Source organism: Limulus polyphemus, unplaced genomic scaffold, assembly GCF_000517525.1.
Source record: "Limulus polyphemus unplaced genomic scaffold, Limulus_polyphemus-2.1.2 Scaffold5183, whole genome shotgun sequence".
Taxonomy (NCBI): Eukaryota; Metazoa; Arthropoda; class Merostomata; order Xiphosura; family Limulidae; genus Limulus; species Limulus polyphemus.
This window is the reverse complement of record NW_013670793.1, coordinates 25,464-43,953: the sequence shown is the minus strand read 5'-3', so window position 1 is coordinate 43,953 and position 18,490 is coordinate 25,464. Positions and strand designations below refer to the sequence as shown.

Below are 18,490 nucleotides of genomic sequence, written 5' to 3'. Positions count from 1 at the left end.
CATGTTCCTTGAAATGGAAGAAATGTTAGCAATCAAATCCACGCGATTAGATGAAGGTCTCGAGATTCAACGGCAGAACCTGGAAACATGATTAGAGAAATCTTTTCAACAGGTCAAAGGAAATAAAATTTATTTTGTATCATAGTCGGAATTTAATTCATGGTATGATTTACAAATTTAAGAACAACCAGCCTACGCTCTTTTGTTTGAGATTAACAAAGTGACCACAAGAGGCCTTCTGCAATATAAAGAGTTGACAATTGTACTATTTAACGACCAGCAACCACAGCTATATCTAATTTCTAAACTTTGCTTGCAGTGTTAAAGGACCAGTGAACCCGTATTCTCTGTTTGATCTTCACAGCCTACAAAGTTTTCTCTATTCATCCAAAATATTCTGTCTAGAATAATTCAACAGAGTTTACCTTGTTACTTTGTTGCGATGTTTCAACAGTAATAGTCAAAAATGATTCCCTTACTTGATAGTAGTACAATCTCAACCCGTTATTGTCTCGCTAGTTGTTCACATCTACCTATATATAGTCCAAAAAAGTAAAGTAGAACCTTCTACATCTGCATATTATATAAAAGCACAAGAATTTTGCTTTAAAATATAGTGGGTCTGTTGATATTTTGTTTATATCAATAGCGTTTGGTATGTGCATAACAGAGCTGGAATGCTTGTAGACAGGTAGAATTCGTCGCACATTAAATATTCTCTATATCATTTTATCCCCAAGGTTTTCCAATTCTGTCGTTGAAATCTTCTCGTCTTCTTGACCTTCTTACTGTAATTAAAATGCATCCTACCTACCTATCAGTTCAATAGTATGCGCGCCTGCTTACAAAATTATCCCATGCCCTTAAAGATTGTTAAGTCTTAAGAGAAGTGTGCACCAAGCTAGTACTGCGAGATGAAACCCGAAGTCATAAATAAAGATTTCAAAGCAATAACACCATCAACGCAACTGTGTTTTCTAACAGTCAACTGTTGACCCTGTCCACAGATTAGGAATAGTGTCAATAATAACAAGGCTACGTTTATTATATCTCGTAAGACATGTTACAAAGGTTTTGCGTATTATTCTTATACGAATTATTAGAATCATACTGGATGTGATATATTGCACGGATTGTTCTTATTAATCCCTGTGTGACATATTCAATGGATTGTGGTTATTACATATGTTGTGACATATTCCAGTGATTTAGTTTATAACTTATGGTGGAGAAACAGATTTTGGATTTTTTGTTTCTTGTATTACACATATCAAGGGATATGTTTATCATTTCTGATATGAAACGTTCAAGGGATTATGTTACAAATTGTGGTATGACATATTTCACGGAATATTTTTATTGTTCATGATATGACATATTTTAGATGTTATGTTTATCGTACCTGGTGTTCCCTGGTGAGTCAGCGATAAGTTACGGACTTACAACGCTTGATTCTTCGCGATGGACAAAGCGAAGATGTGACTTTGCGTTAAAAAAGGATCATACCTGGTGTGACATAATCCATGGACGTTATTAATTACTCCTAGCGTGACACATTCATCAGGTTGTGATTATGAAACCTAGTGTGACATAATCCATGGACGTTATTAATTACTACTAACGTGACACATTTATCAGGTTGTGATTATGAAACCTAGTGTGACATAATCCATGGACTTTATTAATTACTACTAACGTGACACATTTATCAGGTTGTGTTTATGAAATCTGGTGTAACAATGTTTATTCACTGGAATAAGGATTTGTGACACAGCACCTGTTGATTTCTTATTATTGTTTTTATTGAAGTATGATACTAAACGTAAGATTGTTGTTTTTAGCGCAAAACTACACACAATGAGCGTTCTGCCCATCGCAGGGAATATAGCCTGGACTTTAACGTTACAAGTTTACGAAAGTAACGCTTGCCCAAGGGTAAACTGTAACTGTAAACTAAAGAAAATTATTACCCTGCACAACTATTGTAATTCATATATATTAGATAAGTATGTATGTACAGGGTTATTACAAAGTTAGTTGGCCTTCTCTACCGTCCATAATTCGAAAACAGATCATCAAAGAGTGTAATATTTGGTAGATGGGGGTAACGATATTTTGAAAACGGTGATTCATGTGTCAAAAATATTTCTGTCCTGGATGAGCTATAGTACAATATGTATAATGATAACAGACATTTTATCTCTGAACGGCAGAAATGTTCAAGAATGTTCTGGTAAATCCCCTAAAATATTGCTACATCTATAGGAAAAACGCTGGTGCGACATTAAGCTAATATCGACGTGGAAGTGGCAAACAGAAAGCACCAGGTAGCAATGCGGCTATTAAACAAATTTAAACAAAGAGGATCGATCAGATGTTGATATAACTTGGATCATGCTATGATTTCTACACTTCAACTCGCTTTATAATAACCCTGTATGTATGTATATAGCATTGTTTGTTACATTTCATGTAAAGCTACTCGAGGGCAATCTGCTCTAGATATATAGTGAAAACTTTATAAGTACGGTGCTTTATTTACTGTAAGCGTTTTGTCCACATTTTAAACCACATTCCATGGAAGTGAAAGAAACAACAACAATGGCCAACTTTGGTGTAATACGTCGTTATACTATTATTCAAGACTTGGTTTATAGGTTTTTTGTTGTTGTTTTTTTTTTATTCAGAAAAAACAACAACAAGAGCTATTACACGTAAGATTTAAATAATATTTCATAATACAAAGATTAGGAATTATACTACAACATAATTATTTCTGTTTCGGCGATGCAACTTATGTTGAAATCGAAGAAACCCAAACTGCTTTCACTTGTGTACCCTGGTGATGGTATATCTATAAGACAAATTACACGAAACCCTTAAACAAAAGGTTAGGAAATAAATTTGTAAAATACATAAGAAAAACTACGGGAGTTATTTTCAGATGATTGTTTTATAGTTTGGAACAAATCAACAGAGGACCCACAATATTTTTTAAAATATATTAAGTTCTCTACGCCACTCTATAAAATTCACAATGGACATGGACGACAGTGAACTACCATACTTCGAAATACTAATAAAAAAATCCGGCACAATATTGCTACTATAACAACACTGATACTCCTCAGTACCAGACATTTTATTATTGCCACCTATCCTATATATAAGGGAACATTCCACACAACTTAGCGCGAATACTTTGTACAATTCTGTAAGATGACGAGACCAAAAAAAGGAAAGATCTTCAAAGTTAATGCTAACATAACTGTAAGTCTAAAAGTCCTGTATATTGTAAAATATGTTCCAATTGCAACGAAAATTACACAGGTTAAACCGGAAAGAAACTTTGTGAGAGAAAATGCGAATTTATCGATAACAAATTCGTAATCCATCAACACGCAATATTCATGGAGTGAACATTCAGGCACTTGTTGCAATGGACAGTTTGTAGCTTTCCATTTTACAAAATGTTTTCAATCAGTAAAATAAATCGGGCATCAAAAGAAAAATATTTCATAGAATTATTGTAACCATCATTTAACTGCTACAAAAAAGTTCGCACACGTTTTTGTTCCTTTTAATTCTTTATATTTTCTATTTGTAGCTTCATCCGTGACTTCATATTTAGAACTGTTCTTAATAAATAAAGAGTGAGCCTTGGATGAAAACGCTTATATTCAAAAATGAATTAATTGATTTATCTTTGTAACCAAATGACTATCACACGTACTACGTAACCTGTTGACAATATTACATGTACTAAATAACCTGCTCACAATATCACATGTACTACATAACCTATTTACAATATTATACGTACCATGTAACCAATTGAAAATATCAAACGTACTTCGTTACTTGATAACTATCTCACAATTCCACGTGTACTACATAACCTATTTACAATATTATACGTACCATGTAACCAATTGAAAAATATCAAACGTACTTCGTTACTTGATAACTATCTCACAATTCCACGTGTACTGCGCAACCTGCTGACAATATTACATCCATTACGTAATCTGTTGACAGTGTGATGTCCCCACGCTACGTAAACTGCTGACAATATTACATTCATTACGTAATCTGTTGACAATGTCATGTCCCCACGCTACGTAAACTGCTGACAATATTACATTCATTACGTAATCTGTTGACAATGTCATGTCCCCACACTACGTAAACTGTTGACAATATTACATCCATTACGTAATCTGTTGACAATGTCATGTCCCCACACTACGTAAACTGTTGACAATATTACATCCATTACGTAATCTGTTGACAATGTCATGTCCCCACACTACGTAAACTGCTGACAATATTACATCCATTACGTAATCTGTTGACAATGTCATGTCCCCACACTACGTAAACTGTTGACAATATCACACACACACACGCAGCGTAATCTATTACAGCAATTATCTTCTTAACAGTAAATTTGAGCATGTTCCTAACACCACCATTTATGTAGTGAAACAGTTGACAAAATCACATGTACGACGTAACCTGATTGCAAAAACATCACATACGTACATGAAATAGCCTATAAGAACATTACATGTACCATTTAGCTTGATAACAGCACGACATGAACCTTTTCGTAATCCACATTTTTAAGAATATGCGTTCATACGCGTATTTTCATTTTTTTACAACAAAAGCGTCACCGAAAGTGGCAACAGCACCTAAATGTCATTTCCAGTGTATGCAATCAATACAATCCTATTACTCAACCCCAATGAGAAATCACCTAACTATTAAATGTGTATTAACCTATTACTTCAAGAAAGCGTTAATTTTTAGACAGTATATATCTATATATTATTTAATGTCAATTCTCGTTCAGAACATAGTATTTATCAGTGTTTGAGAAACTCGATTTATTATAGCCACCTATCGGTGGTGTTAAGGAAAGACGAATGAAGTTCGAAAATACAACGATAAAAACAGTAGAGCTTAATAGCTGAAGCCTAAGAACACAAAGTGTACAAACATGTTTTGATGTAACGTTCCAGAAAAAAACATTTAAAAAACAACAAAACAAGATTCCGTTCACTTATATGACATTAGACTTTGAATTACCTGAACTAACTGGTTTTATGGTGTACAGATAAATATAATCATTGTTTGTTTCTTGCTTTTAAAAAAAACATCTCTTAGAGTATGATTTTTTATTTCTTTTTTGGGGCAGATTAACAGAAGGTCTTCAATATTGGCTGTTCTGAGTTATTTAGTTTTTTAAATTTTGAATAAATATTAAAACGTAGTTAAAAAAAGGGAATTTTTATAAATTATTCTTTTCGCTAACAGGATTTCACTAAGCGTGATACATTCTGACTATTTAAAGTTGAATGTCTACCTCTGAAACAGTAACAAACCTTTCAAGATACAGGACACATAAATATTTGTTTATTCGGCATATGTAGTAGCTGTAGATATAACACCGATTAAAATACGTTAAAATAATGTTACTTTCTTACGAGTAGCTTGACGCCGTCTTGACAAGGCGATAGTAGACTACAGTCGTCACACCTGGATATAGAGGCCTCAACATTGGTTGTTTCTTCTTCTAGCGTTTCTCCCATGTAAATCAAATCATAGACGGCCTTCCCGTTCAGCCAAGCTAGCCCTAATCCAATTCCATTTCCAAAATGAAATTACTTGGCACTAAGTGATATCCAAATCCGGAGACTTGGAAAAGGGAGGCCAGCTTTGATGAATAATGCAGGGACACAATGGACGTCATTTGTGCTTTTCTCAGAGCTCAAAAGAACTCACATCTAAAGTTTTTATGGGCTCTGCTCAACATACAGGGGTACAGGCTTACAGGGCGGTAAACGCATTACTGGCTATGATGTCTTTTTAGTACTGCTTGTCGTTGAAGTCAATATAACTATTTTTATGACAGACCTGTAGTTCTGACTTTAAAACATTGAATCAATAATTTCTCTAAAACCACTTCTATACAGAACCAAGAGGAGTTAGTCTCTGAAGTTAATGAACAACAAGAACACGGAAGACGAAAAATACTGTTCTCTATCGTTACACACGATATATTCCACAAATATGTCTTTATAAAATTTATTCTTTGTTGATGCTACATAAAAAGATATTGCCCACTTTGCTAATTTGATTAAATAGCAACATACGCTGATTTTGCTCTGATATCATAGCAGAATCGAACTTTGTTAATGTACTGAAATAGCATTAATATTTAACATAAAGAAACATGATCACACTGATACCATATCAAAAACAGTTATTTCGTAAAGTATAATGGACATTCTTATTTAAATTAAGGAAATTTGATCACACTGAATACCGTATAGGCATTTGATACAGAAACATGAATGTTAACTCAAGGAAATACGACGAACTATGTATACCGTATCAGAGAACCAACAACTAATAATGTTGTAATAGAGACAATTATGTTTAAACTGAAGAAATATGACCAACTGTGTATTTCGTATCAGAAAACATCATTGATAATAAATAATACATCATCATAGTAAGGCTATTTGACCACACTACATACCGTAACATTTGGTAATGTCGTAACAAAGAGACATTAATTGTTAAAGGAAATGTGACAAATACTGATAGCAGAAATAAACATTTCATGTTGTAGAAACAGGAAACAACTTATAAATCATGGAATTGTGGGTACAACAATATTGAAGCTTGAAAAAAATAATTTAAGAACATTTTTCATTCCATTTTTGTATTTTTAAGTTATAAAGAGGTTTTCTCATTCTACTTGGGGCTCTGAGTGTTTAAAGTAGAAGAACATTTTTTGTTGTTTTATTATTCTAAGCAGTCCAGGTTCCTCTTATGTTAGAAGGACGTTTTATTTTCTAATATCAGAGACGTTTCTGATATTTGAAGTTACCTCCCCTAAAGAGGCGAGATTTTAGATTTGAGGTTGTCGTTTCTCGATCATTCTGGAGATACAATTATGTAAATATGATTTTGATTTTATTTTCTTTAGATAAACCGTTCTGAGTTTAGTAAAGATCTTACCTTTCAAGATTTTAGTAGTAGGGGAGCCATCTCTACTCCACGGGGGATCGCCAAAACCCGAAAAGTCCCGTAGTTTCAAGAAACTAATAGTCAAACGAATGATAGATGCTTTGTCCAACTGGCTAGTGATGGCGGAGGGGAGTGGCAACATTTTGGCCAGTTCATAAAACTCATAGTTCTCCTTTCCTCGCCTAGACCTTGCGGCGTCACGTGATTTCTCCTTCCGCATCTCAAGGATACTAGGTTAAAACAGAATAGATGTGAATGTTTATTATATTACATGAAAGATGTTATAAATAACTAAAACTAGATTAAATTGTTTATATAATTATTATGTGCTATTGTTTCTCATGCTTAGCTCGATACACAATAAAGGTATGAATCACTCAAATTCCTAATAACAGTTCAGACGAAAAAATTGGAAATTATTACTTTTAAATGTATTTGGTAAAGTTAAACTACAACCTTGAAGACAGAAATCTTCACTCCTTAAGTATAAAAAAATGCCCGAATAAAAATATGTTTATAAACACATACAAAAACTATCTCATGACATTAAACACAATACTATACACAGTCTCAAGTAATTCCAATAATTCAGTTATTATGAGGTGCTTTAGTTGTTAGCCAATCACACGATATAACTATGAAGACATATTACACCGATCATAAGTAATATCGATATGTTAGTCAATCACACAACAGATTAATTAAACTGACATGATACTTCAGTGGTATTCCACCAAAAGACATAAAAACAAGTAATTATCGTTATTGTTCAGCAGCACGCCACAATGTGTCTCGACCTCAGGCAAAGGGTAAGAGGTAGAAACGGTGGAGTCATAGTTCCAAAAAGAGGAACTAGAGGACGCGTTGCTATGGGCACATTGCTAGGACACCATGACAGGCGAAAGTTGTCATGCCACCATGACACTTGACAATGAAAGTTGTCTAATGAGCGTGTTGCTTTTGTGATGTTGTTAGTCCGTAATGACAGTGGAACAAAAGCTTGGTGCTATCAGAGAGCGCGTTGCTAGGCGTGGCATCACAGTTCGAGTTGTTAAAACCACGAAATGGCACCAGGGGACGTGTTGTTTTGAAAATATTACGGTAACATGACTTATCTTTTCACTTAAATATTATACGAATCGCCAGTTACAAATCAGTGTTCTGTGTGAAACTCTGAATAAGAATGTTGTCACACATACTAAAACATTTATTCACAAAACTATTTCTCATTATTTGACAGAACATGTGCATTTCAGTTAAAGTAAAATTATTGTATACTTTCAACTCAAATATGCTCCATGAACTGATTCTTCGTGTTTCTAACAAATGTGTTTATCCATCTAATACAAAACTCCGTATAGATTTGATATCATCAATATATGTAAGTAAAATCATGAACTCTAAATAAAACTGATGTCACACATACTGAAATATATATAACAAGCATTGTAGATTTTGAAACAATGTTATGGTAACATGTGATGTATTATCTTTTACACTTATATAAAGAACATCAAAGTTTATTATTCATTTTGTCAGGTACAGTCAAGACAACCTCCACCTGATATGGTGGTCTAGCAACATACCTCTAGCAATGCGTCCTCTGAGCATTTTCATGGCGACATGAAAACGTCTACCTGTCATGGTAGCCTAGCAATGCGCTCTCGGATTCCACTTCATGGAACTATGACGTCATAATCTTTGCTCTTTGCCTGAGGTCGACACACGTATCACCCTCTGGTAGTGTGCCACTCAATAATCCAGATAACAACTATCACATTCTGATAGTTAGACAACATTTCATATGTTAATCAACCACACAATATAACAAAAAGAATACATTATAATATTCAGACAACATTCGTGTGTGTCACCTACAGGATATAACAACAGGGACACACATTAAAAACCAAGCAAAATATTGTTAGTCAAGCACAGAGGATGACGACTAGAACTCATTATACTAAACCAGACAAAATATTGTTAGAGAATCGCACGATATAATGAATGGAGAGCACATTGTATTAACTAGATACAATTTATATATGACAGAACAAGAAGGACATACTGTGTTAATCAGACAAGTCACTGTTATTTATTTACATGACGTAATAACAACGAATCTCTTGATATTCAACCAAGCGACATTATGACAAAGACTGACGGCTTATACAAACAGTCGTGATGATAGGAAACTATATGATAACCAAACAACAAATCTGTGGGATATCCAACAACTTAATATCATGGTAAAGATATAACGTAACAACTAGGAGCCAGTTTCACGAAAGTATCTTAGGAAAGAAATCGTTCCTGAAACAGAACTTAAGAAAAGTTTCATCTCTCAAGAACTTTCTTAAACTCTTTCCCAACTTTACGACAGGTTGTTGCTGGAGTTTGTTGAAGTTGTTACAAGAGTTATCTGCGCTAGTCTTCCCTAATTTAGCAGTGTAAGACTAGAGGGAAGGCAGCTAGTCATCACCACCCACCGCCAACTCTTGGGCTACTCTTTTATCAAAGAATAGTGGGATTAACCGTCACATTATAACGCCCTCACGGCTAAAAGGGCGAGCATGTTTGGTGTGACTGAGATTCGAACCCATGACCCTCAGAGTGCTTTAACCACCTGGCCATGCCGGGCCCATTTACGAGAGGAAAATAATTGTCTTAAGATAGAACTTAAGAATTATTTTCAACTTCAATTACACCGACATATTAACTTTTTTAAGTAAAATATTTTTTTAACTGTAAAAAATGTCCATTGTTAATCAAGAATAAAAACTTTCGCAGTTTGAAAAAGTATTGTATGACTTAAAGTGTCTTAGAGTATTACCTTTTATTAGATAATTGAAAAATATCTTGTTAAAATAAATAAAAAATATATACATTACATTTATGATAAATAAAAAGTGTGATTAATGAAACATTAGGGCACGTTGAGCAAATTGTCCTTAACACAACTGACCGTCCCGATTTGATTTGAAAGACCCATACATTCCCGATACCTTGTGTTTTTAAGATACTTAAGTCGTTCTTAGCCGAGACATCCCTAAAACAGTTTTGTGAAACAACTTAGAAAATACCTTACGAAGTTCTTAAGTTTCATCTTAAATACTGATTTAGAAAAAAATTATATAAAGAGGTTTTCGTGAAACTGAGCCCAGACAACGACAGATACAGTGAATTTTCGGATTTACATTAAAAGTAAAGGAAAACAGGAAATAGTATTGAGTTACATTTTAAAAACTTTTAATTAGTATGTGGATTTGAAAATAAAATTGTACTCAATGATACCCATTTAGTCAGAACCACGTGACAAAAACTGTGCCATCAGATACCACGTGTGACTCAAAAGCATGTTATGCTATTCTGCAGTCCCTAATTATTTAGATCTTTTCCCATCTGATATAAAGTTTGAAAATTACGTCTATGATTTCAGAAATAACTTGGAGCAAAACAGCATTATGATTGACTAACTACATCTGTTACCAATAAAAAAACGCCAATCACAATTTTCCGTCTGTTTTATAAACATCCAAAACTAATAGGTTTGACAAGATACGTTTTATTATTGTCTTTGCTGTCACAGTGAACAGCATTTTTCACAATTGTCATAGAGGAAAAACGTCATTACTAGGAAAATTGTGAGACACTTACAAACGAAACGTTCAAATTGAGGATCTGCTCATCAGCCACCGCCTCTCACTCTTTCATTTATAAAGAACAACATTCTGAACAAACATTTTATTATTCCTCCCTTTCCCCATATGATGGTCTGTACCGATGTCAGCCGCCGAAGGATTCAGCGGCCTCTAGAGTCTCGACTTCATATCCCTCTTTCCCGAGGAAATCTGAAAGTGCCGCCAGAGATATCACAATATGTTGCGTAGTTCCAATGCAGCGCCCACTTTAGCCTGTAGAGGATTCTAGCGGGAAATTCCCGTAATTCATGGATGTTTTCAGCGATTTCATTATGACACCATCCCTCTGCCACATCTCCCAGGAGGGTTCGACCAGCTTTCTGCAAAGAAGAGCCAATAATTTCCTCTATTGGTTACTGGTTACTTTATATCATCTGTACTTTCCGCTCAGTCTGTCGACGCTACAGAACCCCCGCTGAAATGGGGCCTTGCTTCTCTGCTTTCCAGTTTTCATTAGTTTTTCATTTCGTTTCTGCTCAGCATGTGACTGTCTAAGGATCATATAAATCCTAAGGGAATCAGTCCAGTGGTTATATATGGCAATACCGATATTTTCAGGTTTTTCAAAATCTCAACTCTGATAACTGGAAATGGCTTTATCATGGGATTAGGTGAGCCGTAGCAACGACAGGAACAATGTCCTGCAGTGTACGTTGATTCTGACCAAAGGTTTGCTTCTCTAACATAGTCAGAGAGATCTTGTAGGCGTCCCCATGCCATAATAACAATAGACTCTTCTTTAATCCGAAATTCTCTTGATACCAAATGACTTAGGGAAGCCAACATAAGTATAAACGAACAATAAAGCGGTTGTGATAAACGAAACCTTCCATAATCGAAACCCCATCAAAACACAACAAACTGAGCTTACGATTTCAAATCAACCGTTGTTTCTTAAACTCAGCAGAAACTAGATACAACGATGTTTTATACAACTTGTTTTGAGAGGTCCGAGTTTCTAACTTATGCAGTAAAATAACAATAAAAAGTTTACTTTTGTAAACTTTTTTATCTGATTCAAAAAAAAAGTTACATTATAAAGGAATAAAATGTCCAAGTGTTAAGTATTATTTTTTCCATACATGATTAAAACGTACTACCAGATTAAAAACGGTTTAATAGAACCGTATTATTCAGTAAACTATATTTGGAAATAGTAACTGATCCATGCAAATAACACATTTAGAGGAAAATACCGTAGAAATGCTTATAAAATTAGCAGATATCCTACAGAGTGTTGATAGACCTGACTAGTAGTTTCACTTTTCAATGGATAAAAAACAAATTTCACTTGAATATGAACTATTATCATAAATGGTAAAGAACGTGGTTATATAATTTATGTTGAAAAAGTTAAAATATTATATATAATTACAAAAGAAGATGCAACATATATTATATGTGTTTCCAATAAACACTGTTAACAATGATTCAAACACATGAAATTTTGTATTACAGTGTAATATATTTTAGGCCAGGCGAAAAAAACTTTTAAAATGGAGGAAAACAGACATAGCATTCATTAATTTTTGATTCAAGAGCAATGCCGATATCAGAACAACTCCACTCTTCTTATTACATCTCCCATTCATTCTCATTCTGTTAAAGTGTTCGAGAAAGTTGTGTTGTGATAGGTTCCCATAGCATTTTACTCTTCTTTGTGCCATGTTACTGTCAAGCTGCTTTTAGGAATTAAAAATGGGAGCTTGTATTCCTTCCCCTACCCTCTTTGTAGAAGTACCAGAGGAGATGGTTACAGAATAGTCACTTTTCTCACTCTACTTCAGGCAATAAGGTGGCTCAGTCCACGTTAAAAGCAGACCGATGTAGGCTGTTAAGAACTAGCCAGAGGGTCGACCTAAATCCCTCAACTCTTTGACAATCATTTAGGCCATTACCTCTGATTACACAATCTAGCAGTCAGTCGAATTTTGTAGAAAGGTCACTTTATGTAGTAATCAAAAGTGTGATCGCTTTAATGGTAATCTCCGTCTGTTCAGAGAAAACAATCGCTCTAATGATGGTGAAAGACAATTAGATTGGAGCATCTTTTACAGGTTTTCCTTTCCCCTATTTTGATTTTTTCGACGATTTGGAAACTGTCACACACGGTAGCGGTAAATTAAACAAGATTCACGGCCTTATTTTTTAAGTGCATTCCACGGTCTTGAAGATTTCGGAACGCTTTAACTTTAACGTTTTTATATCCTTCATTAAAGAGTTGTATAGAATAACCCAAAGAGTCACTAGCGTCACGGTTGAAGCTAAATATCTCAAAACATGTAACTTCGTGTTCCCTGTCGCTTTCGAAGCGGGGTTCTTCTCACAGATTTTTTTATTATTATTATGTTGTTTTTTTCAGTTTATTAACTGGTGCCTGATATATGTCACAAATAAGCCAGAAAGAACTTAATTCAAATAAACCATATTGATAAATAACAGTGATTGGATCGGATATGACCCAGTAGTTATTGTGCCAGACCACAAAAAAAATGTGTTCCACACATGAGGACGAGGATGAGTTATAAGAGTAACGGTCAAATTTCACTATTCGACTAGGTCTTCTTTGTTGGATTTCGTTCAAAGCTACACGAGCGCTGTCTGTTGTTTTATTTTGAAGCTGTAAGCTAGATGAAAGGCAGCTAATTAACACCAGCCATCGCCAAGTCTTGAGCTAACTTTCCATACCAAATAGTTGGATTTGACTATCACTCTTATAATCATCCACGGCTCCAAAGTGCTGAACGTCATTTTTTGGCGGTAACGGTACGCGAACCACGAATCCAGCTACACAATTTAGCACGCTAACCACGAATCCAGCTACACAGTTTAGCACGCTAACCACTGGGCCTCGTTACCAATTCGATCAGAATAGCCCAAAAGTTGGTGGTGGGTACTTTTGACTAGCTGTCTTTCCTCTAGACACTAGTCTATCAGTTCAAAATTAGGGTTTGTTTGTTCTTGAGCACAAAGCTGTGCAATGGGCTATCTGTGCTGTTCCCGGTAAAGGTATCAATGCTGGGGTTTTAGTGTTATAAGCTGAGCTACTAGGAAACTCAAAATAACGGTAAATTTCAGTATCTTATTATACGAATTGTAGAATTAACAATTTTTTTATCAGATAACTTTTCTTCTTATCAAAATGTCGTTCTTACTAATTATTAGGCAAACTTATTAATGCATGCTTGAGATTAAAAGCACTGAAACATTTTTTCGCAATTGCGTCAACAGCACCTATTTTATTTTTTTACAAGTTACGAAACAAAAGTTTGAAAAAATGTCAGAACTGGGAATACACTAGAATAAATGAAATGACAAAATGAAATGAATAGTCATCAAAAGCAATAGGATTTCATCACAACTTGTTTGAGTGTAGAGACAATTTGCGCTTGTAGCAATCATTGGAGGCTCCATCAATGTATTTTTAAAGTTAAAACATACTATCAAATAATCGTTGCAATAACATTAAACTGCTGTTACAAAATTAATTATTTGTTTTTTAACTGAACAATTTCATTTTCATTTGTGTCTACGTTCTGCTGTATGGTTAGAGATTATTGTCACAAAGTATATTTCTTTTGCGCCGTATTCAAGAGCTCCATTACTTCTAGTTCACCCTGTACAACACCGTAATAATGACCCTTATAGGGATGTAAGTAATTTATATTAAAGCTATTTGGAGACTCACCACGTCGTTACAGTCCATGTTGCGCGTCCAATAATGCTATACCTAACAATCATGAATCTTGATAATAGCTCTGGAGGGTAGTTTCTATAATAAAAGGCTCCTTCGTAAGGGCTATCATGTTCAAAATATACCACTCCTTCCTGCATGTTTTTATAATCCATCTAGTGTAATAAAATGATAATTTCCCAGCATCCGTTTCATCATTCCGATCGCACAGAAACCCATAAGCGCTGTCTGTGTCTGGTGACTTAACCAGTACGTCTTTGTATGGAATGATTGAATATCTGTTTATTCTGCAGCTGCTTCTGGTCTGTAATGGTTAAATGTGACGTATGACTGGTAGGTTTATCTTAGTATCTGTTGACCTCGTTTCCAGATGGATATCTTTCATGGTTATTTGAATAGTTTTGCCTGGAACACGTGGACAGCTTTAGCCATTGACCTCTGTGCACAAGGATTCTTACCTGTTACAAAACGCCGCACTTTGCTCACACAGTTGAGGTACAACATGTTTGAGGTCTTTTTTCTGGATGATTCAGGTTTTTCAAGTTCTATATTTCTTAATTTTCCAATGACAATAAGTACAAGGGATATCCTCATCTTAGAAATTCTAAATTCTCGATCTAAACACATCTTTATGATCCGTGTGTGTGTGAATGTATTGAGTCGGAAAGGGTTGTTACCACTACCCACTTTCAAGTTCTATATTTCTTAATTTTCCAATGACAATAAGTACAAGGGATATCCACCATCTTAGAAATTCTAAATCCTCGATCTAAACACATCTTTATGATCTGTGTGTGTGTGAATGTATTGAATCGGAAAGGGTTGTTACCACTACCCATTTTCAAGTTCTATATTTCTTAATTTTCCAATGACAATAAGTACAAGGGATATCCTCATCTTAGAAATTCTAAATTCTCGATCTAAACACATCTTTATGATCTGTGTGTGTGTGAATGTATTGAGTCGGAAAGGGTTGTTACCACTACCCACTTTCAAGTTCTATATTTCTTAATTTTCCAATGACAATAAGTACAAGGGATATCCACCATCTTAGAAATTCTAAATCCTCGATCTAAACACATCTTTATGATCTGTGTGTGTGTGAATGTATTGAGTCGGAAAGGGTTGTTACCACTACCCACTTTCAAGTTCTATATTTCTTAATTTTCCAATGACAATAAGTACAAGGGATATCCTCATCTTAGAAATTATAAATCCTCGATCTGAACACATCTTTATGATCTGAGTGTGTGTGAATGTATTGAGTCGGAAAGGGTTGTTACCACTACCCACTTAACGTCAAACAATGTAAAAATGTAGATCCACTGCAACTTTATGTTAGTTTTGTTTGTCACGCGACCTGTTGATTTGCCTATTTAACATCATTTTAATATAATATATTCAACCCGGTATAATACAATCCTTATATACTACAGTTTGTAAGAGGTGTCTACAAAGTAATCTATGTTGTGTATTACGTCAATAATTTGAATTTCGTTCACTACATTTTGTATTTCTAAAATAAAAATAGAATGTTTATTTTTGCAATGGCCTGGTGGTTAGGGTTCTTAGTTCACAATATGTAAAGAATGGGTCCGAAAACTGTCTTCTTTCAGTCGAGAAGACGTTATAGTGTAACAGTTTACCCCACTGTTCTTTGATAAATAATTGCCAAGAGTTGGTAGTAGGAGATGCTGACTAATTACCTTCCCTTTAACCTATCACTTAAAAATTGATGACGACTAGCGCAGATATCCCTTGAGTAGCTTTGCGCGAAAATTCAAGAAACAAACTGGTTTTGCGTGTTAACAGCTTTTTTTGACTTAGGAAATGGAACTGTTTATCCAAAAATTGAAACATCAAAAATAGAGAGAGATGAAAACAATTATAGAAACCTAGATACCAGATATATGTCGAGACAGACTGACAAAACTCTTTGATAGATAAAAAAAGCACTTAGATAGAGATACGCAGACAAACTATAATATATATATACAGTTACAAAAGTTATTGACACAAATCGATATACTTATTGAGCTTGTTATTTGTATTTGTATTTATAGCAAAGCTGCAATCATCCCTAATTTTAAGCTACTATCCAGAAGGAAGGCAGCCATTCAGAAGCACCCTACACTCATCATCCACACTAAGAGATTGCCTGTCACTCTATTAATGTACCCGCGGCTTAAAGTGAGGGGATTATTCTGCGCAAAATCCAGAGTTCTAGCATAGAGCCAACATGCACCATCAAAGCTGATTACAGTCAGGTAGTAAGGTGGATTCACAGATTGTCATTGATAGACAGACAAAAACACAAGTACCTAGAAATATAAGTCACATAGATAAGAATAACTTTAGTTGTTGTTAACTATGGTACGGAATAAACTGTGAGTAAGACTTAAATATAAGACAAAATATAGAAAATATTCATCACTTGAAGGAGAGAATGTTGATCAGTTAATGCAATTTATTAATTTCCCTAATAGCCTTACTTTTATATTGTGGATTTATTTGTTAAATTTAGCACAAAGCTACTTGAGGGCTATCTGGGCTAACCGTCCCTAATTTTGAGGGGATAGACAAGAGGGAAGGAGTTAGTCGCCTCCAAACTCGTGATTTGTTTCTGGCGGTAAGAGGAGCGAATCACAAAACCTCAGGTACGTAGTCCAGTATGTTAACAAATGGGCCACCCGAGATATGTAGGTCAGTAAAAAATATTTTATGCTAACAGAGATTTCAATATACCTTTCAAAATTCCAAAATGTAGTACGCCACCCATTATAGTTTAAAATAATAAATCACTTACATGGCAATAATAATATTGCAATTTAAGAACTTATAAAACCGAAACTTTAGTTAAATTCTGATAAAACTGTCATGTCCATTGCCATTTAAAAAGTCAAAACGTGTCTTGAGGTTTTCTATGAATACCTTTTATCAATCAATTAATATATATTGAAAACCTGTAAAGGTTTTAAAGCTCAGTTTGTTTTCACGTGACAAAACGGTTTACGTATATGTATATATATATATATTTGTTAATATAGTTAAATAGCAGTCACGTTAATTAGAATTGACCGTTAAAGCACAACACACAGATTTATTACGTAATGGTTATGAAGGTTAACTCATAGTCTCAGATTTTTCGTTCCAATAATATAAAGATTATTACAAATTATACAAAACAGCGTATAGATAAAATTGTCTGCACCACAGAAGAAAATAACGATAATGTGTGTGTGTGTGTATACATACTGATTTTACAAATATAAATAAAACTGATTAATTTTATCTAAGAAATTATATTTTGTGCGGAAGGGGTTATATAGAATTTCCAACATTAAAAATGTGTAAAAATAATAACATAATTTCAGACATATATTTGTATTTTGTGCAAGTATATGATATCTTTTTTCCACCTACAGATTTCCTTACTTCAGATGTTGTTGTTGATGATGTCGAATATGAAATAGTTTTATATTGTTGCAAAGAGACGAGCATTGAAGCTGAAAAACTGGATTATGAAGAAAGAAAGTTAAACATACTAGTGGTATCTGCTTTGTACTGGTATTTTCACTAATATGAATAATTTTGGTTTAGTGAAGTATAGATATCCATTTAGGAAATACTTTGTAGCATGTTTTTTTGTACGTGGTCTGCTGTGTATCATACACACAGAGGTAATTTTCGTGCTTTAAATATCCATTCATCTAGGTACTATGGGAGAATAATGAAACATTCTAAGAAGAGTTTCATATCAATGTTGACCATATGACTGCCATCTACTATATTGAAGGGAGTTAACTAATTCACAGAAAATTGTATCATTCAGCATTTGCTTCAGTTTAATTTCTGATGAATAAAGCCCCTTTTTTAAGATTAACCCCGGATTTTTGGAAGGTTTTGAAATATGATGAATGACGAACCCAGATACTGCAGTAGACATTTTAAACTGTAATACGAGTTGTTTAGTTACAAACTTTCCACATTTTCATTATTTTTAACTCACTTAACAATATGACGTGGAGGTTTGTTTGTTTTGAATTTCGCG

General features: G+C 34.3%; 1 protein-coding gene across 2 annotated transcripts in view; it reads right to left on the bottom strand.

The window, feature by feature from the left end:
* Positions 1–2,715: 2,715 nt before the first annotated feature.
* Positions 2,716–18,490, bottom strand: part of LOC111089077 (protein trachealess-like) — a 36,817-nt gene continuing 21,042 nt past the window's right edge. For both annotated transcript variants that reach the window (XM_022400834.1, XM_022400835.1), the window contains 2 exons: positions 7,036–7,274; positions 2,716–2,854 (listed from right to left, as the gene is read on the bottom strand). In XM_022400834.1, the coding sequence (XP_022256542.1) occupies positions 2,760–2,854; positions 7,036–7,274 (334 nt within the window). In that variant the 3' untranslated portion in view covers positions 2,716–2,759. The remainder of the gene's footprint in view (positions 2,855–7,035; positions 7,275–18,490) is intronic.